This window comes from Corella eumyota, chromosome 5 (assembly GCF_963082875.1).
Source record: "Corella eumyota chromosome 5, kaCorEumy4.1, whole genome shotgun sequence".
NCBI lineage: Eukaryota > Metazoa > Chordata > Ascidiacea > Phlebobranchia > Corellidae > Corella > Corella eumyota.
In genome coordinates, this window is record NC_137494.1 from 15,355,786 (window position 1) to 15,378,464 (window position 22,679).

General features: G+C 32.3%; 2 protein-coding genes across 2 annotated transcripts; both read left to right on the forward strand.

The window, feature by feature from the left end:
* Nucleotides 1-226: 226 nt before the first annotated feature.
* Nucleotides 227-12,664, forward strand: LOC145752248 (kinesin-like protein KIF28). The gene is made up of 21 exons (XM_082568498.1): nt 227-318; nt 2,129-2,305; nt 3,842-4,051; nt 4,420-4,497; nt 4,956-5,135; nt 5,557-5,656; nt 5,903-6,069; nt 6,553-6,757; nt 7,045-7,196; nt 7,521-7,651; nt 7,931-8,054; nt 8,452-8,616; nt 8,888-9,070; nt 9,486-9,649; nt 10,070-10,198; nt 10,607-10,741; nt 10,813-10,979; nt 11,286-11,404; nt 11,770-11,847; nt 11,981-12,047; nt 12,189-12,664. Exons 1-21 carry the CDS (start codon nt 265-267, stop codon nt 12,422-12,424), a joined length of 3,021 nt encoding a protein of 1,006 aa, XP_082424624.1. The 5' UTR covers nt 227-264; the 3' UTR covers nt 12,425-12,664.
* A 1,044-nt stretch (nt 12,665-13,708) lies between these two features.
* On the forward strand, nt 13,709-22,344 carry LOC145753057 (transducin-like enhancer protein 3). Its single transcript, XM_082569442.1, has 19 exons — nt 13,709-13,815; nt 14,161-14,264; nt 14,804-14,867; nt 15,349-15,393; nt 15,503-15,565; nt 15,742-15,816; nt 16,098-16,314; nt 16,737-16,783; nt 16,918-17,085; nt 17,468-17,521; nt 17,903-18,093; nt 18,602-18,756; nt 18,851-18,995; nt 19,310-19,372; nt 19,735-20,131; nt 20,521-20,648; nt 20,979-21,173; nt 21,398-21,578; nt 22,029-22,344. The coding sequence occupies exons 1-19, from the start codon at nt 13,795-13,797 to the stop codon at nt 22,134-22,136; spliced, it is 2,421 nt and encodes an 806-aa protein (XP_082425568.1). The 5' UTR covers nt 13,709-13,794; the 3' UTR covers nt 22,137-22,344.
* Nucleotides 22,345-22,679: the final 335 nt, after the last annotated feature.

Here is a 22,679-nt window from a genome sequence, read left to right on the forward strand (position 1 = left end):
TTGTGTGTATTGTAGGCTTAAGTTTATTATTATAAGAAGGTAGAAGTGTATGGGTTTTAAAAGTCGATCTTTTAAATATAAAACTGTATTAATAAACACGTAAAATAAACAAAAATAGAAGGGTTCGTTATATTATATAGTGCATACGTTAAAGTGACTTTTTTGATCTTCTAAAGCTGTGAAAATTAGAATTTTTTAATGTATGTTTTTTTTGTTAAATAGCTGCTTTATATTAGGGATACTTACTCGTTTAAGTTTAATAATATGACAACGAATCAAAATATTAAGGTAGCTGTGAGGGTTCGGCCTTTCAACCAGGTAATAACATTGCAACCAGGTAATAACATTGCAACTTGTACTTATAACAACTCTATATATCGGTATACAAATATACAACAATGTGTAAGAATAATATATATCGGCAGCGTTGTGTAGTGGTTAAAACACTTGGCTTTACTACATGAAGTCCTGGGTTCGACCCCACTGCTTTCATGCTGTAGCGCCCTTATGTCAGGTGCTATAAATCGATAATATCTCAAACTGTCAAAGTCAAATTGAGACTGGGTCAAAATAACTGATGTTACTCTATGAGTAGACTGTAAAGTCGACCTTTACACATCGATAAAGATATATACAAAACAAATATCGACAATATAAAAAGTATTTGTAATAAATGTGCCGGTGTATTTACTAGCTGGGAGTTTGTATCGTATGTAGATTAATAAACTATATCCATCTGTGTTGCTATGCACATATTTATCATCATAAAATTATATTTAAACCCATATAACAACGCTAGACTTAAACTCGAGTTAACCTTTATTATTTTAACCCAAGTTTTGGTGCACTTGACAATATAAACAAATGTTATTCGGTGAAAAGATTAAGTTTACCATATCCGGTATCGAAATTTAAAGATTAATCATTTCAACAATAAATAAAAGTTTTTTTAAAGTTGATTCATTTACGATAATGACGTCTTCACAGTCTAAACAAAATATTAACAATAAAATTGACGTTTTAACGATAAAACTAATAAGTCACCAATAAACGACGCACCACCATCAAATGGTCAATAAACCCCAAAAATGGTAAATAAACCAAATTAAATGGTCGATTAACCAATATTAAAGGTCCAAATTGAATGGTTAATTAACCAATTTAAATTGTAAATAAACCAATATAAAGGATTCAATTTTAATGGTCAATAATCGACGCACTAACCATTTTAAAAATTTAAAACCATTTTAACTGGTCAAAAGTCAATTTAACTGGTTAATAAATTAATTTAAATGGTCAATAATCGACGAACCAACAATAAAAACCATTTTAAACCAATATAAAATAATAAATATTTTATAATTAAATTGCCGTCTCTATATTGTTGTATTGCTTAAAATTTTAACTTTATAGCTTAGCGTTTAAAGTGTTTTTATTACTTTTATCCTAACACATTTATCGCCTCGTTAAATATCAGGTTGTTAACCTTTGGTCTCTTAAAAATATAAAATTTGTTGTCGATATCCTTAAATTTAAGTTAATTATTGAAGGATATTTCTTCAAATGTTTCTTAGAATTTCTGATTCGCAGTTTTTGTTCCGTTTAATTATGAGTAAACGGAGCTGGTATTCTAGAAAGTCCCATGACTTATATCTATGTTAAAATTATTTTTCTACATTATTATAGGGGAGTTACATTTCTTAAAAAAATAAATAAAAAAGGGGATTTACATATTGGGTAATTTCGTTAAACAATTTTTAAAATATTGTTTTATTTTTTGTTATTTTTAATAGGTTTTAATGTAAAATAAATCATTAACCGGCAGCATGGTGTAGTGGTAAAAACACTTGCTACACCACACATGAGGTCGTGGGTTCAATCCCCACTGCTCTCATGCTGTAGCACCCTTGAGTAAGGCGCTATAAACGGTATGAAGTCCTGCTGAGCCAGCACTTAATCACCAGCATAATTATCGGGCAATTATAATCTATAATATCCCAAACTGCCAAAGTCAACTCGAAACTGAGTTGGGGTAACAAATGTTACTCTATGTTTAGGTTGTAAAGGTGACCTTCCACATCGAAGATAAATACAATATTAATTAATAAATATTTAAATTTAATTACAGAGGGAAATATCTCACAAATCAAAATGTGTCGTCACAATGAACAACAATGAAACGATTATTACCAACCCGAACAATGGTGAAGTTAAGAGATTCACTTTCGACCATTCTTACTGGTCTCATGATGGTTGTTATGAAGATAATGGTGCGCTGGTTGGGAACGACCAATACGCCGACCAGGTAAGCACACAAACTGTTTATGACGTCATTTTAATGATCGTATGACGTCACTATTAATTTGACTTTATGAAAACGGTTAAAAACGCAAGTTGTTAAATCTGGTACAAAGTATTAAAATGTCATATGGCAGTTAAACTATATAGGAGGGGGTTTATTAGAATATTTGAGGTTTAAACATTGATTGTTGGAATATTAAATGTAAAATATTATGTTTTACGATAATTCAGGTTAACTCCACATATTTTAAGGTTGTATTCCCTTGTTTATTCAGTAGCCTTCATTTAATATCGGTTTGATCGTTATCAGTTGTGTAAACACATGGGCTACTCATTTTTTATTAACTGGGCCTATTTTAATTAATTTAAGTGTTTTGTAATATGTTTTATGTACATAAACATAATGGCAGTTTTTAATAAATTACTTTACTATTTAAAAATATTTATCTATTTATGTATATATCTTTATCCTCGATGTGGGAAGGTCGAATGCGCGACTTAAACATAGAGTAACATCAGTTACTCCGACCTAGTCTCAAGTTGACTTTAGCAGTTTGGGATATTATAGATTATAATTTCCCGATAATTATGCTGCTGATTAAGTGCTGGCTTAGCAGAAGTTTAAACCGTTTATATTTATCACATTTTTACTTTGTTAAGATATAAATACAAGATTGGGCTTTACTAGAGTGTATATACAAGAATATTAAAAAAAGTTATTTAACTCGTATTTTATGTTAAAGCTTCATGTTTATTTGCTATTTTAAACAACATTTTACTTTAAAAGCTTTCAAATATTTTTATTTATCAATGACATTATATTTATCTTTAGTTGATATTTGTAAAACATGATTTTAACCGGTATAACATCAACTAACAAGTACTTCTATGATAAGTTTTATGTCATAGATACCCCAGAATATGACGTCATATTACTTAAATTGTTAACTGTTATAACGGAACATGTGTTTATATCTAACTTAAATAAAAGCGGGTTTTTGTTTACATTTGTTTGGTATTTGTAAACATGATATACTTAGTAAATTATAATTTTAAATCTGTCTTACTATATATATATATTTCTTGAATAAAACGGTTTGAATTGGCAGAATTATTTATCCTCGATGTGGGAAAGTCGAATGCGCGACCTTAACATAGAGTAACAACAGTTACCCCGACCCAGTCTCAAGTTGCCTGTGGCAGTTTGGGATATTATAGCTTATAATTGCCCAATAATTAAGCTGCTGATTAAGTGCTGACTCAGTAGGAGTTTGTACCGTTTATAGCGCCTTACTCAAGGACGCTGCAGCATGAGAGCAGTGGGGATTGAACCCAAGACCTCATGGTGATGTAGCAGGTGTTCTAACCACTACACCACGCTGTTGTTTTTTCTATAAAGACACGATTTTTTAAGAGTGCTACGACACGAAAGTAACGGAAATTAAGCCCAAAACTTGGTGTAGTAATGTCTAAAAGCATTACTTTAAAGCTCATATACCTAATGCAAAAATTCACTAAGTAACAATACACTATATTACAGAGAACGGTGTTCAACGATTTGGGGCAAGGGGTCCTGGACAATGCATGGAACGGATACAACGCCACATTATTCGCTTACGGACAAACAGGTAGTGGGAAGAGTTATTCAATGATTGGTTCATCCACAGATCCTGGTATTGTCCCAATCACTTGTGGAGAGTTGTTTAAAGCGATCGGGGAGAATAAGAATAACAAGGACAAGAAATTACAGGTAACTACTTTAAAATTGGGTTTTAACAATTTTTTCAATTAACATCGTTAGTTTATGGCCGGCTGCGTGATGTAGCAGTTAAAACACTTGGCTTCACTACATAAGGTTCTGGTTTTGATCCCCGCTGCTCTCGTGCTGTAGCGCTCTTAAGTAAGGTGCTATATATGGTATAAACTTTTGCTGAGCAAGCACTTAATCAGCAGCTTAATTATCGGGCAATTATAATTAATAATATTTCAAACTGACAAAGTCAACTTGAGACTGAATCGGGGTAACTGATGTTACTTCAAGTTTAGGTCATAAAATTATTTAAGTTAAACACCTGTTATTTTTACTCGTATTCTTTATTAACCTTGATTGTACTCCAGGTAACTTTCAGTATGCTTGAAATCTACAACGAACAAATTAAAGATCTCCTAAATAATCACAAACCAAAGAACTTAAAGGTAATAATATAAAAACACTTGTACTTTGATTAACTTTATTGTAAAAACAAACGAAACAATCAGTCACCCCGATTAAGTCTTAAATTGTATAAGTTGTATTCTTTCTATAATTTCTATATTGCTTTATTATTTACTAGTCAATAGCCAGCCTTACAGTCATCATTTAATTGTCATAATATGGTCACAACTCTCAACTAATATTAGCCTGTAATAATTTACCCGCACCACAAACAAAAACTTTTTTCTATAAATTGAATATCGTTCACTAAGTTCCATTATTTGTAAATTATTTTGGCATTTTCATATTATTTTATCCTTTGCAACAGTAGACTGGCAGCATATTAGTTGGTTGCATTTAACATTATTTAAAAAATGCACATTATAATCTGTTTTTAGAAAAAACATTAATTAAGTAATTACTTGAATTTTTTATTTACGAAAATATTTTAAATCTCCAGGTCCGTGAAACTTTAAAAGTTGGTTTCTACGTCGAAGGTCTCACCCACCATCCATGTAATGATTACGTCACAATAGAACAATTGATGACGTCAGGAGCCATTAATCGAACTACAGCGGCAACCAACATGAACGCAACAAGTTCAAGATCACACATGGTCATCTCAATCAAGTTTGAACAGGTTCGTGTATTAAAATTTTAAATTAAATCTAAATATAGGCAAATACCTTTACTACATGAGATCCTGCGTTCGATCCTTACTGCTCTCATGCTGTAGCACCCTTGAGTAAGGCGCTATAAACGATACTAACTTCTGCTGAGCAAACACTTGATCAGCAGCTTAATAAACAAGCAATTATAATCTATAATATTCCAAACTGCCAAAGGCAACTTGAGACTGGGTTGGAGTAATTGATGTTACTCTATGGTTAGGTCGTGAACGTAAACTTTCCACATTAAGGATAAAAAAATAAATTTAAAAAATAAAGTATTACTACGCCTAAATTGTATATTAAAAGACATCCATTATTGACTAAAGATCCCCTGTATAACGTATATATAACAGACCGGTTATCTCATTTAATATTTTATGTTTTCCGCAGATATTCAACAACGAACGGGGTGAGAGTACAACCAAGTCGAGCGAAATTAATTTGGTGGACTTAGCGGGAAGCGAACGCGCGACCTCCACTGGTGCAACTGGTAAGTGATATTTACTAAGAAATGGATATTTTTTGTGTTTATTTATCCTTGATGTGGAAAGGTCAACTTTACAGCCTAAACATAGAGTAACAACTGTAGTCCCAACCCAGTCTCGAGTTGCCTTTAGCAGTTTGGAATAATATTAATTATATATGCCCGGGTATTTAGCTGCTGATTAAGTGCTGGCTTGAAACTAGTAACAAACACAACTTAAATAATTTAATTATTGATTTACGTCATCAACAGGGGACAGACTGAAAGAAGCTTCAACGATCAACACCAGTCTCCTAACACTAGGTAGCGTGATAGAGACACTGGCTTCGGATAACTCAAACGTAGTTGTCCCATATCGAAACTCGGTGTTGACTAAATTATTGAAATCTGCTCTTGGTGGGAACAGCAAAACTGTTATGGTAAGTAGTTTATTTGTCTTATGCTTAAGAGGCTACTGGCAGCGTGGTGTAGTGGTCAGAACACTTGGCCTTACAACATACTGGGTCCGATCTTTATAGCCCTCATGCTGTACCACCCTTGAGTAATGCGCTATAAACGGTATAAACTCCTGCTAAGCCAACTTTTTTTCAGCAGCATAATTGCTGGACAATTATAACTTTTGTTATCCCAAATTGGCAAAGTAAACTCAAGAATGGGTCGGGGCAACAAATGTTACTCTATGTTTAGATTGTAAAGTCGACCTTCCCACATCAAAAATAAATAGCTTTTTGTTTTTTATAATGCGTTATAAAGACTTTGCTCCTGCAAAAAAAATTTTTTAGTTTGAATTTACATTTAGAAAGGCTACGGTAGAAATCGGTTGTCTAAATTTGGCTATTTTTAATTTTTTGGCTGTTTACTGGTATATATTGTAACAGTTTATTCTCTCATATGTTTAACAGATTGCTGCTTTAAGTCCTGCTGATATCAACTACGGTGAAACATTGTCCACCTTAAGATATGCGAACAGAGCCAAGAAGATCCAAAACAAGGCAGTAGTGAATGAAAGTCCAACAGATAAACTTATTCGACAACTTAAAGAAGAAAACAAAAGATTGCTGGCTCAGTTGAGTCGACATTCACCTAAGGATAACTTGGTGGATAATGGTAAGTTATTGTTTGTAAAAAAATAACAAAAATTGACCTTTTTTAGTCATAAGTAAGATTTAGGCCCAAGACTCGATAATTAAGCTGCTGATTAAGGGCTGGCTTAGCAGAAGTTTATACCGTTTATAGCGCCTTACCTAAAGGTGCTTTAACATAAGAGCAGTAGGGATCGAACTCCGGACCTTATGTAGTAAAGCCAAGTGTTTTGACCACTATACCATGATTAAAAACTTTTACTCAGCCTCATTCACCTTCTACCTTAATAAAATTAAATTTACCTTAAACAGACGAAGTGAAACGATTACTCATCCAAAACGAACGTGAGATGAAAGATATGATGACGTCATGGGAGGAGAAGTTGGAGAAAGCGAGGAGGGAGTGGGAGGAAGAGAGACGGAAAAGTGAGAAAGTGGGAGACCAAGATTTTCCTTATTTACAAGTAAGTAAAAAAAAAAACAGTTTTCAACAATCTGTATATAATTAAGCTTGATATAACTGCTGTTTTTGCTTGTAAGGTTTGTAAGGTGTGGGTAAATGTTTGTAAGGTGTGGGTTAATTATCACTGGCAAATATTAGTTAAGAGTTGTGACCATATTACAACAATTAAAATCCCGTCAGTAGGGCGGGCAGACTGTCGTTTAGTATGGAATAATTTGTCTTAAAAAGTCTTGGCTATTTTGGAAATGTGTTATTATAGATCATGCTACATTTATTATGTAACCATTTCAATTTTGCAATAATAATTGAATCAAATCTCATTTAGAATGTTAATGAAGACAGCCAACTAAGCGGAGTGATCAAACATTTTATATACGATGGAATAACATTGGTTGGGAGGAACACAAAGAAGAATAAAAATAATAAACAACATTACATCGTGTTACAGGGACTTGGGTAGGAAATGTTTAATAATCCTACTACAAGAATGTAACTTAGAAAACTAATTGTTAAGTTACCTTTAAAAAGCTTTGTCTAATATTAATGTATATAAGTTTAGTATGGTGTTTATCTATGTAAATTGTATGTTTATTTACCCGCCATTAGTTGTAACTAATTTGACAAAGTAAGTGCCATTAATAGCCCTTTCTTAAAGTTGATATCTTAGAAACTGTTAACACTTTTAACCAATATGTAGGTCTGTGTTTTGTTTAACTGATTTACTTTTTGTTGTAGAATTCTTGAATCACATTTTCAAATCACAAACTCCAAAAACAAAGTTAAAATTAAACCAAGTTTGGATTCGGAGGTTTTTGTTAACGGTGGAAAGCTACAATCTGAAACCACCTTAAACGACGGGGTAAGTGCAGTTTTAAAGCAAGTGCTTTACTTAATATTGTGATATACATACTGTATGTATAAGCGTTGCTTAAATCTTAAGGACGTGGGCTTATTATAACTGGTTTTGTGAGTACTGTAGCGGCTATGACTTTGAAACTTAATTATCTCAGGTAAACTCGATTTAGGTATTTAGTTATATTTTGAGGTTTCGGAAGGTGTTGCAATATTACGAAATAACAGCTTTAATATCAGGCAATTATATTCTATAATATCCCAAACTGCCACTGGAGACTGTGTCGGGGTAACTAATGTTACTCTATGTTTAAGTTGTAAAGTTGCCTTCCCACATGGAAAAATGTTTAAAAAAATCTCAAAATCCTGGACCAAAAAGTAGCTTGAATTTAATTTTGTTTTAGGATCGCTTGAAACTTGGTTCAAATTCCTTGTTTCTGTACATTGGCTTTAAACATGAACGAAACTTGGATCAAGTAAATAAATATGATTACGAGTTCTTTCAAAACGAAATTTCTTCCAAGTTAATCGACAACCAATCAACTAGTTCCCCTAATAACAAAAACGAGGTAATAAATAATACAGCCTAGACTAGTTAGATTTAACAAGCTGGCTTGATATTTATATTTATAAACAGATGGTATAGTTGAAGTTATGTTGTAAAATTGATTTTCATTTTTGCTTTAACTTTTTTAGTCTTACAAAAAAACTTTAGTTTAAATGTGTGTTACTTTTATGTTTTAAAAATGTTTTTGCTAAGTATCTTAAATTTCCTTAACTTTATAACACTTTATTTAACTGGAATTGTTCTATGTTTTTTTATGACAGTATTTCATTTAGAAAATACTTAAAGAAATCTACCTTGACTACATCTACCAACTTCCAAATATCTCCAATGTGAATGCAATGAGTTTAGAAATGCAGAGGAACATAAAGTTTGATTTATTTATTGAAAAGTTGGCAACTTATGGCGCCCATGGACAGAAAATAAAGAATCAACTCATGGTTAAAGCTGAACACCAGGTTGGTTTTGGTTCAATAGGTCAATGTATGTTCCTAATTTGACCTATTATTTTTTTATATCTTTATCCTTGATGTGGAAAGGTTGACATTACAGCTAAAACATAGAGTATCATTAGTTACCCCGACTCAGTCTCAAGTTGACTTTGGCAGTTTGGGATAATATAAAGTATAGTTGCCCGAAAAGTTGGTTGCTGACTAAATGCTTCCTTCATAAAGATTATAGTGCTTTACTACAGCATGAGTGCAGTGGGGATCAAATCAACGACCTCATGTGTTGAAGCCAAGTGTTCTGAGCACAACTCTTAATGCTTTACTCAGTCATATACTGTAGCAGTCAAGTAATATTAAATATAAGTAATTTTAAACATAAAAGCTACGTTTCCAGCATTTAAACACGTTTTATTAAATTTTGCAGACCACCCAACAATTGTGGATATGGTCGATAAACAAGTTCAACAACCGAAGATTCATGATAGAAGAGTTGTACATGAAATATTTGGAAGATCCGACCGTGTTGGATGACCTAACAACTTCTGTTGATCCGTTCTGGGATCCAGTTGAAGATATTTACCTGGGAAGGTATAAGGAGCTTTAACTAACAGTTTAATGTGGGTTTTTTATTTTTTTTTCGTTGCTGGATTTTGGTGAATTACTGCTGCGTCTTGTCGAAGCGCTCTCAAGTAAAACTCTATAGTACCTGCACATGTTAAGCTTATTACCAACCAGGCTATCAAGAAGCGATATTACTTTAAAATATATGCTTAACTGTTGCGAAGGGTAGTAGATGTTGCTCTGTATTGATAAATTAAACACTAGCTTTTTTATCATTGGGTTAAATTTACAGCCTTTACAGCCTGCATTTTAATTGTCGTAATATGGTTGCAACTAATATTTGCCCTTAATAATTTACTCGCGCAAGCCAGAAGGAAGTTTTATTTATTTTGTAAGCCTACAAATTGGACACGCATATATTAGGTTTAAAAATGAATTATTTTTCAGTGCCCACGCCTGGCTCCACAGCTTGGCTCACTGCATGCAGTTCAACGAGGAAATATCGGTGACAAATTATTGTGGGGACATCGTGGGTTCAATCCAAGTTTCAATAACACCCTGCCTTACAGGGGGGAAGTAAGTGGTTGTGTATTTTTATAGGACTATTTTAAAAATTGTTTTAAAGGTACTGTGTTAAAGTTTTTTCTTATTTAATATTTTTCGATGTGGAAAGGTCAACTTCACAGCCTAAACATAGAGTAACATCAGTTACCCCGATCCAGATTTAAGTTACCTTTGGCTGTTTGGGATATTATTGATTATAATTGACCGATAATTGAGCTGCAAATTAAGTGTTGGCTCAGCAGAGGTTTATACTAGCAGCCTTGCCAAAGGGCACTACAGCATAAAAGCAGTGAGGATCGAACTAAGAACCTTATGTAGAAAGGGCAGGTGTTTTAACTACAACACCACGTTGCAGATTAAAATTTTAAACCAATTACTTATTTTCGTGTAAAGTCAAACTATTAAATGTTTTTTATGTAGATTAATGGGCGATGATCTTATGGTGATCGACCCAATTGAAAACTTGGGAAAACAAATCAACTTCATGATAGAAGTAAAACATTGTTTTAATGTTATTTGGGTTGAGGAGTTGAATACAAGAGGAGTATTTGTAAGGTAAGTTTAAAAAATATACATCAAGGATAAATAAATGTTAAAAAATTAACCGTGTATACTTTTGTTTTAAGGTTTAAATTTTACAACGAAACGAACGGCCATCAATCCAATGTGGTTTGGAAGACAAGCGAACCTGGGTTTAACTTTAAACAACAAATCAAGGTTGAATGTGTTGACAACGACCTTCTGGAGTATTTTCAATCTAGTGCACTTATTATTGAACTGTGGGGAACACAAGGTAGGTTAATTTGTGTTAAGGTTGTTAGCATTGTGTAAACGCTCAAATGTATGGCATTGGATTACAAGCTGAAAGGTTTTGGGTCTAAGTCGCATCAATGCCACCTTATTTGCCTTTAAGCCCGGCGTTTACATATAGCTTAAACACATCACAACAGCACACCATACTTTAATGAAGTTATAAATAAACTAATATTTAAGCTGGTACCGAAAAGGGGTTAGTGCATTAAAGTATTTTTTGTATCTTGATATATCTTCAATTTTTATCCTAAAGTCTTGAGTAATTAAAATATTGAATTAACAACAGAAGGAAAAGAATTAAATGGAACTCCGGCTCAAGATGTTGGAATTGTGAGAAAATCGAATCAAAGAATAACAAGAACTCTGACTCCACCTGACCCCAATTCAACTGAGATGGAAGTTTTGGTAAAAATTTACTTAATTACCTATTTTATATTTTTATTCTCGATGTTGGAAGGTCAACTTTACAACTTTAACATAGAGTAACATCAGTCACCCCAACCCAGTCTTGAGTTGACTTTGATAGTTTGGGATATTATAGATTATAATTGCCCGATAATTAATCTGCTGATTAAGTGCTGGCTCAGCAAGAGTTTATACTGTTTATAGCGACCCTACTTAACAATGCTATAGAATGAGAGCAGAGGTGATCGAAACCAAGACCTCATGATGTGAAGATAAGTGTTCTAAACCCTACACAAAGTCGAAAATTTTTTTTAAAGTAACTGTTAACATTTGTAATTAATGTAATTATAATTAAAATATTACAGGAAAAAGAACTAAAAACCACTAAAAATTATCTTCAAATCGCAACCCAAGATAATAAAGAATTAAAAAACATTTGCTTTGTAAGTTTTCACATTTATATTCTGAACATTTTTTTTTACAAAATAATCTCACTAGTTTGTATATTCACTCTGTAATAATTATTTATAATAAACATTTGCAATAATATAACTTTTATGTTTTTTTTTTTTTAAGATTCTTAAGAAGCAAAACAACAATTTGAAACAAAATCTTGAAACCAAGAATGGAATGATTCGTCAAAGTAAGTAATTATGTATTAGTTAGTTATGTTAAACAGTGTTTTATACAACTTGCTAATTATATAATTATATTAATTTTTGGTTAACATTAAAGTAAATAAGCTAACTAGTATTGTGTTTTATTAAATTGAACAATATTTTAGATAGCAACAATAATTTGAATCTCCTTCTACCGCACAGTGGCACTAGAGTGCAAGCGGAACTTGGTCTTGCCATCAAAGATCTTTTTACTGAAGTGAAACCAATCCGAGAAAAATTGAAAAAAACACCGAATTGTGAATCACTTACAAGTGAATTGGACAAAGTTTTGCAGAATTTGCGAGATTCTGTCAGCAATGCCGTTCGTATTCATAAAACTGAACGTTGTAATGGGCATTAAACATGGGTTAACAATATGCTAAGCACAATCTAAAAATACCTCGTTTTAAAAACTATTATTTTTAATTAAACTAAAAGTTTGCCCTTTTGCATTTAAGATAAATTAAAAAATATTTTTCTAAAAGTTCAGTGTTTGGTTGTTTTTTTATTATCTTTCTTTACTTTATTTGATTTTGTGTTTAAATTTTTACTTTTATAAAACTGTGCGCTATAAGATAGTCACTGTAATTTTTAAAGTTCATTAAAGTTTCTACGAGTAATGATGTAGAAAATTTAACTATAAGATTAAGACTTTAAAAAAATTAATTAGTTGGTCCAAAAACAAGTAAAAAGTTTAATTTCCTGCCGAACGTTTTGTAAAAAACATGAGGTCGTGGGTTCAATCCCCCCTGATCTCATGCTGTAGCGCCCTTGAGTAAGGCGTTATAAACGGTATGAACTCCTGCTGAGCCAGCACTTAATCAGAAGCATAATTATTCGTCAATTATAATCTATATAATATCCCAAACTGCCACAGGCAACTTGAGACTGGGTCGGAGTAACTGATGTTACTCTATGTTTAAGTCGCGCATTCGACTTTCCCACATCGAGGATAAAGATATATACAAAAAAAAGATTAAATCAAGTTTAGAAAATTATAGTTTATAAGTCATTTAGTGAAGTCTTAAATTGAGGATAAATTAAACAAAAAATTGGTATTTTAAATAACTTTTTATGTTGTGGTTGATATTATTTATATAACTTGAGTGATAAAATAAATTAGTTATATTTAATTTTTGTTTAAATTAGACTTCTAATTACTTTTTGAAGAAAGTTACTTTCAACTTTAAACAACATATTTAACCAACGTTGCTTTGATTGACAGCTCACGTCCTCGATTCTGATTGGCTGTTGGGTTCACTCAACGTTGTTTTTGCGATGAAAGATGGAATAATGTATAAAAGCGAGCAGCCTAGTTCTAGAATCTCGCTAAGTTTCGCGTTTTTAATAATTTGTGGCGTTCTCGCGTTCCCGCAGCGATTGTTTTGAATCGCGTCGACCACTTTGGTTGAGTTTTTATGGCGTAATTCAACTAACTGGATTGTGGCTAAAAGAAAAAAAGGGCCTGAAACAGATTTTAACAACATTTTGTTTTCACAGTTTAACAAAACTAATAAAAGAAATAAAAGTCGAAAAGTGGTTCGTTGTAAAGAAATAGGGTGGCATTCAGTCCGTGTTACGGTTTTAAGTTACACAAGTCAGTTAAAATGTGGACAGCAGTTAAATTTAAACGATTTTTACATGCAGATTCGTATTAGAGATTGTTTATTATTATTAACTGGTATAAGTTGTTATTAAACTTGTAATTTTGGTTGGATTTAACTTTTGAAAATGTTCCCTAATCGGCCAGTGGTGAGTATTTACTCATGGGCTTGGCCACATGTAATATAAAGATGTAAAATCTTGTGTAAATTTATTTATGTTCCTATGTTTGAAGTCATCTAATTAATTTTATATATAAATTATTTTTATTTAACACTTTGACAAATTGTTTGTGTTTTTTTTAGTATTTTAGGTATTTAGTTTGATAAAATTAAAATAAAATATAAAATGTCTGGCTACTGGCTGTTTTATTTTTAATTATTGAATTCATTTTATATTTACCATTTATTAACCCCCCAGTTGTTTAAAAATAATGTTGCCCACTGACTCTTTAAGCATAAGCAAAATTTCGTTAAAATATATTTTTTATTTTAGGCCCCTTCTGTTCCTGGACAGTCTTTTAGCAACAGTAATATAGTTGCCGAAACTTGCGATCGAATTAAAGAAGAATTTGGATTTTTACAAGCTCAACATCATAAGTAAGAACAACATTTTAATATTAATATTATTACTGTTAATGTATTGGGTTGTTAAACATAGTAAAAGTATAATATTTGTTAGAACTTGTAACATCAGTCGCCCCGACCCAGTCTTGAGTTGACTTTGCCAGTTTATGATAATATTGATTATAATTGCTCGATAATTAAGTTGCTGATTAAGTATTGTCTCAGCAGGAGTTTATATCGTTTATAGCACTTTAAGGGTTCTACAGCATGGGAGCCGTAACGATTAAACCTAGGACCTCATGTAACCAGGCTAAATTTTTTGACCACTACACCACGCTGCCAGTAAATATTGTTAAAAGTAGCTGGTGGTGGCAATTACTAATACCAAGCCCAAAAAAACTATTGGTATAAGTACGTAAATTTTTAATTAAAAAAAATGTATATATTATGCAAAAAAAACTAGCACAACTTTGGATTGGGTTGAATTATGATTGATTTAAATTCTTTTATTCTAATTTCTGTTGCTTCTCATATTGTGGACACATTAAAATTCAATAAACATTGATTTTCAGTTTGAAAATGGACAGAGAGAAATTGGCTTCAGAAAAGACAGAGATGCAAAGACATTATGTTATGGTAGGAATTAGATCACATGCATTATTAATAAGCAGTTTTATTGAGTTTTACTTTAAAAATAACCGGGAATAAACATTGATTTTTGTATTTAAATCTAATTTAAGGAAAATTTTGTGATAATATTGCGAAGTTATTAATTTTAAAAAACAATAATATTCAAAAACTCTTTTTTATAAAGAATTAGTCATTTTATTTAATTATGCCACATTTTGTAATAAACTAGAATAAGTTTATTAAGTTTATGTTGTAACAGTGTTTACCTACAACCCTGAATTTCGTGAAGTTTGTTAAAATTAAATATTTGCAGCACGTTTATTTGCTTAAGATGTGGTTTAGACTAAGTGGAACTTGATAAGAATTGTGGAATTAGTATTAAGGGAATCATGATGTTCTATATAAAAATTAGAATTACCTAAAATGTATAAATATTTTTTAAATTGTATATATATATTTAAAATCTTGTTTATTAACTTTTTTATAGTATTATGAAATGTCTTATGGATTAAATATCGAAATGCACAAACAGGTAATACCTTCTTAATTTTACAACATTTTTAATTAATGTATATATATAACTTTAGTTTACTGAAATCTGGACCGTATTGTAAAATTTTAAATGTAAATTTTTTTTGCAGACCGAAATTGCGAAAAGGCTTCATGCCATTATACTTCAAATCATGCACTTTTTAAACCAAGAGGTAACTTCACTTAATTTATTTATTTAATAACAAAATTACGTTGTACAACTGTGAGTTTAATATATAGTGTTTAACAGACTAAAAAGCTTGTGTCAAATTGTTGGACAATATGTTCATAACAGTGGTTGAAGCATTTACTTAAAAAATTTATAATTATAATGTTATTAAATGTTTAGCAACAACAGCAAGTAGCTGCAGCTGTTGAAAGGGCCAAGCAAGTTACAATGCCTGAACTTAACCAAGTGATTGGGGTAAGTTATGTTAACATGTTTACAATACCTTAACTTTACTGTGGTTTGTAAAACTAATTTAATTTTCAAAACTCATTTAATACCAAAGGTGTTAATTTAGATTACAGAAACTTGTAGTGCTTCGTAACTTGTTTTTTTAAATTAAAGCTAAAAAGGTATATAACAGTAAAGAATCCAGCAGCATGGTGTAGTGGTCAAAACATTTGCTACATTACATGATGTCATGGGTTCGATTCCCACTGCTCTCAATTATTTTAATTAAAATATACTTTTCTCTCCAGCAAGCTCAACAAGGCCAGTTTCAACTCCATCACCCAACTGCTCCTCTTCCAGGGATGCCTCCCCCACCTCCTGGACTTCCCCATCTTCCCACTTCATCAGCATCCGGACTTCTTGCTCTCTCCCAGTCCGGTCTTGCTCCCCATCCACTGGCTCCTCCTCCAGTTGGAGCAGCAGGAGTTGCTGCAAGTAAAGAAGATATGAGGTTAAATGAAGCAGGTAAATTAAAGTGGATTGTTTTAGTGTATAGAGTTTTAGAATGTGTCAACCACTTCCATTATTTGCATTACTTACACTTGTCAATAGCTTCTTTTAAAATGCTATTTAAATTGTCATAATATGGTTGCAACTTTCAACTAATATTTGCCAGCTGTAATTTACCTGTCTACCACAAACGACTGTTTTTTTTTGCAGGCCCCTAAACTAAGCATACATACATAAATATGTAAAACATCCACTATTTTTTATTATATAGATAGGTGAGCATAGCCAGCAATGTGCTGTAACTTTCGATAAATGTTGTACATATGGGCAGCAAAGCACAATATATAAACATTATTTACTTTGCCCACATTAGCTATTTAGGATCTGTTTTAAAAACTATAAATATTCAATATTAACTAAATAATATTTATTTGCAGTTCATTCTTTCCCACCAACATCAATCAGAGATAGAGATGTTCATCATGTAAGTTACTCTTTGAACAGGCCTATAAATTTAATCTTTTTTATTTAAAACCACAATCAAGTGATGTTTAAAACAATTTAAAGCTAAGATTTTAGTTTGCAAAAAATATTTTAAATTCAAAATTTTATTTCCAGCACTCAACATCACCAGCTACAGTAAATGGGGGTCGGGAAGGGGAATACCCAGGTGGGGTGAATGGTCACCCAGGTCCCCATCATGGAAGGAGTCAATTACTTCATCACCCATTAAGGGTCAACAATAATTTGGATAACCCAACTAAAAAAAGAAAACTAGAGAAGGAGGTAAAGATTTTATATTAACTTTTATCATTTTTGGCTGGGTATTTTAGTTTAACAAGTTAATAGCTAGCTCTATTGTCAGAATTTTAATTGTTGTAATATGGTTGCAACTTTCAACTAATATTTGCAAGCGATAATTTACCCATGCACCACAAATGGCAGTTTTATTTATTCTGTAGGACTTTAAATTGGAGATACAATGTCTACAAAGAAGCGCTAAGAAGCTTTGTTATATAAAAGATTAGGATTAGCCTAATTTGAACATTGTTATTGATTAGCATGAATAAAAATATTATTATTCTAATTGAATTACTATGTTCTGAACTCTATTCATTGTTTACATGGAAACATTGAACATTAAAGTTAAAAAAATTATTTTCTACAGGAATCAGATGGGGAGAAAAGTGACCACGATCTAATAGTTGATGTTTCAAACGATGTAAGTTTAAACTTGTTTTTTCTTTTTTCTGTAATTTACATGTAGTTTGTTTTATTTATTTATTCTTGATGTAGAAAGGTTGTTCTCATGATCTTAACATAAATAAAAATTTGTTACCCTGTGTCTCAAGTTGACTTTGACAGTATGGGATATTATATTATTGATTATAAATGCCCGATATTCAAGCTGCTAATTAAGTGCCGGCTCTTCAGGATTTTATATCGTTTATTGTACCTTACTTAAGAGTGCTGCAGCATGAGAGCAGTGGGGATCAAACCTAGGACCTCATGTAATAAGCAACTGTTCTAACCACTACATCATGCTGCCGGTAAAAAAACTTGCTTAAAAATTTAACCATTAACACATATTTATTCAATTCAGGAACGAAATAGTTCTCCATTGAATGTCGACTCCCCCCATGAGAATGGTCTCTCTGATGCTTCAGCCCCCTTAAACCACCACAATATCCCCCCCAGACCCAACTTTCCTCCTGTTAAGAAGGAACTTCAAAATGGGCCGGCTAGTCCAGCTTCTGCGTGTTCTTCAACAAGTGCTAACTCAAGACAATTACTGTGAGTTGTTAAAATTTAAGTGTTTTATGTCTTAGTTGGTATCTTGAAAATTTAAAGCTAAAACATTTTGATTTTTTTACACTTTTTTGTTGTGACTTTTAAATAAGTAATTTGAGGTCTTGAGTTTAATTCCCGGTGCTGGCATGTTGTAGTCGTTTTGCTTTACAATTAATTGATACTATTAAGGTAATATTAGTATTTTGGGTAAGAATTTATAATTAGGCTTCAGAGGCTTAGACTGTCAAAAAACATAGTCCAGTAACTAAAACTTAAGAATGGAATTTCAATAACAAATATACTAAAAAAGATTTGTCATTTTGTCCCGATATTTTCTAAACATTGTCTTTATAATTTGCAAAGTATTTAAATCCAATATTTGCATCAAATTTTTTTTTGTTCAATTGTTGATTTTTTTCTTGTTTTCTCCTAACATATTTGCAACTAAGTACTTTATATATAATATATATTTTTATAGAAATCTTTATTTTTAATTGGAATTGTTTTTCAGAGCAAAATCAGACTCGTTGACAAACAACACAAACAGGGATGTAGCTTCAAAGTCGGCCAGTCCTCAACCTCGACCTAATAGTTTACAGAGTGGATCAGGAAGCCCAAGTTTAATCCGACAAAACTTACCTGAGCGCTCGATCCCCGAATCTGTCGGTAAGTTCAAAACTTTTTATATTTTTTAAATTTTTTTTGTTAAGTTTTTTTTCCAAAAATGTTTTTTTTTTCTAAATTTTTTTTTAATTTTTAGTGCGACCCCCAGCAAGCATTGGATTTGGGGCAGCTGGGGGCTTTCCACCAATGCTTCATCAGGGAATTCCCCCTCATGGGTTGTATGACAACTTGCATGGGTTACCACCTGGACTGAACCCATCAGTTGCATCAGCTCACTACAGGTAAAAGCAAATTATTTTTATATTTATTTATCTTTGATGTGGAAAGGTCAATTGTGCAACCTAAACATAGAGTAACATCAGTTATCCTGACTCTTAAGTTGCCTTTGCCAGTTTGGGATATTATAGATTATAATTGTTCGATATTTAAACTGCTAATTAAGTGTTGGCTTAGCAGGAGTTTATACCTGTAATAGCACCTTACTTAAGGATGCTACAGCATGAGGTCAGTGGGGATTAAACCAAGGACCTCATGTTGATCTTAATGTTAAATACTAGGTTCTGTGCATTAATAATTAAGTTTATTACTATTACAGAGGTCCTATAGTCCCATTTGATGCCCAAATAAGAGGTGGTCATCTCATGCCACCAATTAAACCGTAAGTAATATCAAAGCAATTTTATTTATTATTTGTTACTTAACCGGCAGCATGGTGTAGTGGTAAGAACACTAGGCTTCCCCACATAAGGCCGTGGGTTCAATCCCCGCTGCCCTCATGCTGTAGCGCCCTTGAGTTGGGCGCTATAAACAGTGTGAACTCCTGCTGAGCCAGCACCTAATCAGCAGCTAAATACCCGGGCATATATAATTAATATTATCCCAAACTGGCAAAGGCATCTCGAGACTGGGTTGGGACTACAGTTGTTACTCTATGTTTAGGCTGTAAAGTTGACCTTTCCACATCAAGGATAAAAAAATGTTAAAAAATTTAGTTTTTCTAACATTTTATTTATAATACAGAGGATGTTCCTACCATGTAAGTGCTGAAGGCCAACCACCACAGCCGGTTCAATTCCCGGCTGACGCATTAGTTGGACCAGGAATACCTCGAGGTGCTCGCCCTATACTAAGTCTCCTCCACGGTGAAGTAGTCTGCGCCGTAACAGTAAGCAACCCCACCCGACATGTCTACACCGGGGGTAAAGGTTGTGTGAAGATATGGGACATGAATACTTCAAATGGGGTTACAAGTGGACCTGTTATGAAGCAGAATCCGATATCACAACTGGATTGTTTGCAGAGGGATAGTTATATTAGGTCTTGTAAGCTGTTACCTGATGGAAGGACTTTATTGGTTGGGGGTGAAGCAAGTACTTTGTCTATTTGGGATTTATCTGCGCCTTCACCTTGTATTAAGGTGAGTTTAATGCTAAATCTCAGTTGGTTTTAAATTTTAATAAGATTTGGTATTTTACACTAAAATTTTGTAAATAGGATTTTTTATTTATCTAAAGTTGATTAACATATTATTTAAGCTTTTATGTCAATTTTTTATCTTTTACGCTAAATTTTTGTTATAACATTTAAATATTTAAAAGAATTTGTTTTTAAAATATAATTTTTTTCTTTGTCTAAAGTTGTTTAACATATTACTTAAAGTCTTATGTCATTTTTGAAGAGCTTTTAACTTTAATTTTTAAAGTTTACCTTGCTTTCAAAAAGCATAGAAGTATTTTTTACCCTACCCATTCTTTAATTTTTGAGCCAACTTTCTATAAGTTATGCTAATCCATTTCTTATATTTAGGGTGAACTAACATCTGGAGCACTTGCTTGTTATGCTTTAGCCATCAGCCAGGACTCCAAGTTATGTTTTAGTTGCTGTAGTGATGGAAATATTGCTGTGTGGGATTTACATAATCAGAAGGTTATAAGGTAAGCTTAAGTTGTCATAAACCTTTGTTCTAATGTTTCTTGTCCTCTATATTAAATAGTTTAAAAAATTATACCCAAGTTTTGGCGTTTACCATAAATTTTATTTTTCAAGCCATTTTATATGTAACTGTCTATATACAACATTTTAAAGAGCTTATTTAAAGCATTTAAAATTAGATTTAAACTTGACCGAATTCAAATTTGTTTACAGGCATTTTGAGGGCCTTTATTTAACTTTTTTGTATACCCAACAAATAACCTCACTGATTTTCCTAGCGCAACTGTTTTTTAGAGAATTAAAAACTTGAATAAATTAAAACCTGTTTGCAGACAATTTCAAGGACATACTGATGGTGCGAGTTGCATCGATATCTCGCAAGATGGAACCAAGTTGTGGACAGGGGGGTTGGATAACACGGTGAGATCGTGGAATATGACAGCAGGAAAGCAGTTGGATCAATATGATTTCAGTTCACAAATCTTCTCACTTGGATATTGTCCATCAGGAGAGTGGCTAGCTGTGGGGTAAGTTGAACAAATTATTTTTCATAAATATTAGGGTTTTTTGTTGAACAATTTAAGAGTTATTGTCAATGTTATTGTGCTTTTTGGCTGTATTGCTGAATATTAAGTTGTGAAGTTGTTCATAAAACTAAACAGAATATAGTCGATTCTTTTTTGTTGTTTTTATTTTTGGGCTTATAATTACATAGAAAAAAATGGCTTATTGAATGGCTTAATATTTACAGAATGGAGAATAGCACAATTGAGGTTTTGCACGACAACAAAGCTGAGAAATATCAACTCCACCTCCACGAGAGTTGTGTTCTTTCACTCAAGTTTGCTCATAATGGAAAGTGGTTTGTCAGCACTGGAAAGGATAATATGCTCAACTCTTGGAGGACTCCTTATGGTGCTAGCATCTTTCAGGTATGTTTTATTTCTCTTGTTTGTAAGAAAATAGTCCTTAATCTTCTTTAGGCATTTGGGTAATTGTGGTTATTATAACTTGACTCCTTCATTGGGTTTCAGGCTGTTTTTGTTATTGATTTGGATTTAATGTTACTGTTAATTTTGTTTTTTTTATGATGTTTTTATTGTGGAAGGCCAACTTTACAGCCTAAACATAGAGTAACATCAGTTACCCTGAACAAGTCTTGAGTTAACTTCAGCAGTTTGGGATATTATAGATTATATTTGCCCGATATACAGTTCATGTTGTTGATAGTGCTTTTCTGTACAAATGCACAGTTGGTGATAAAAAGTAACATTTGTTACTCCGACCCAGTCTCGAGTTGACTTTACCAGTTTGGTATTTTGTCTGTGTATTACCCACTTCTTTTTGGAAATTTTTTTAACTAGTAAATATTTGATTTCCAGTACAAAGAAACTTCTTCAGTTTTAAGTTGTGATATCTCAAGAGATGATCGTTATATAGTAACAGGGTCTGGTGATAAGAAGGCCACGGTGTACGAGATCTTGATGTAAATTATTTTGTACGTATTTATTTTGTTGAAATCGGTAGTTATTATTATTAACCTATTAAGTTGATCATTCTTTTAATTTGAATCATGAACTCCCAGCGCTCTTTTTTATTTTGTGGTACTTGATATGAAGACGATTTAATTTGTCATTTGCTATCATCTTTCATTTCAGCGTCTTACCGAAATAACATTATGTGAAATAAACTTGGTTAACTTAACTATTGTATTTGAGTTATCTTTACGTTGAGTTACCTTTAAGGTAAGTTGTTTTCTGGTTGAGTTGCCTTTTTGGTCGAGCTGTCTTTGGGTTGAGCTTAACTTTTGTTTTTCAGTTGTCTTTAAGTTGAGTTGTCATTAAGTTGAGTTATCTTTAAATAAAGTTTTATTGTGTTGAGTTGTCTTTAAGTCGAGTTGTCTTTAAGGCTTAGTTGTCATTGGGTTGAGTTTCCTTTTGGTCAAGCTGTCTTTGAGTTGAGTTTAACTTAGCTTTTGTATTTGAGTTATCTTTGAGTTAAGTTGTCTTTAAGTCGAGTTGTCTTAAAGGTAA

Coding starts and splice junctions, on each gene's coding strand:
- LOC145752248 (XM_082568498.1), top strand. CDS start 265: ATGACAACGAATCAAAATATTAAGGTAGCTGTGAGGGTTCGGCCTTTC. Junction 9,071..9,485: donor TGGTTAAAGCTGAACACCAG/GTTGGTTTTGGT, acceptor TAAATTTTGCAG/ACCACCCAACAATTGTGGAT. Junction 9,650..10,069: donor GAAGATATTTACCTGGGAAG/GTATAAGGAGCT, acceptor ATTATTTTTCAG/TGCCCACGCCTGGCTCCACA.
- LOC145753057 (XM_082569442.1), top strand. CDS start 13,795: ATGTTCCCTAATCGGCCAGTG. Junction 18,094..18,601: donor GCTAACTCAAGACAATTACT/GTGAGTTGTTAA, acceptor ATTGTTTTTCAG/AGCAAAATCAGACTCGTTGA. Junction 18,757..18,850: donor CTCGATCCCCGAATCTGTCG/GTAAGTTCAAAA, acceptor TTTAATTTTTAG/TGCGACCCCCAGCAAGCATT.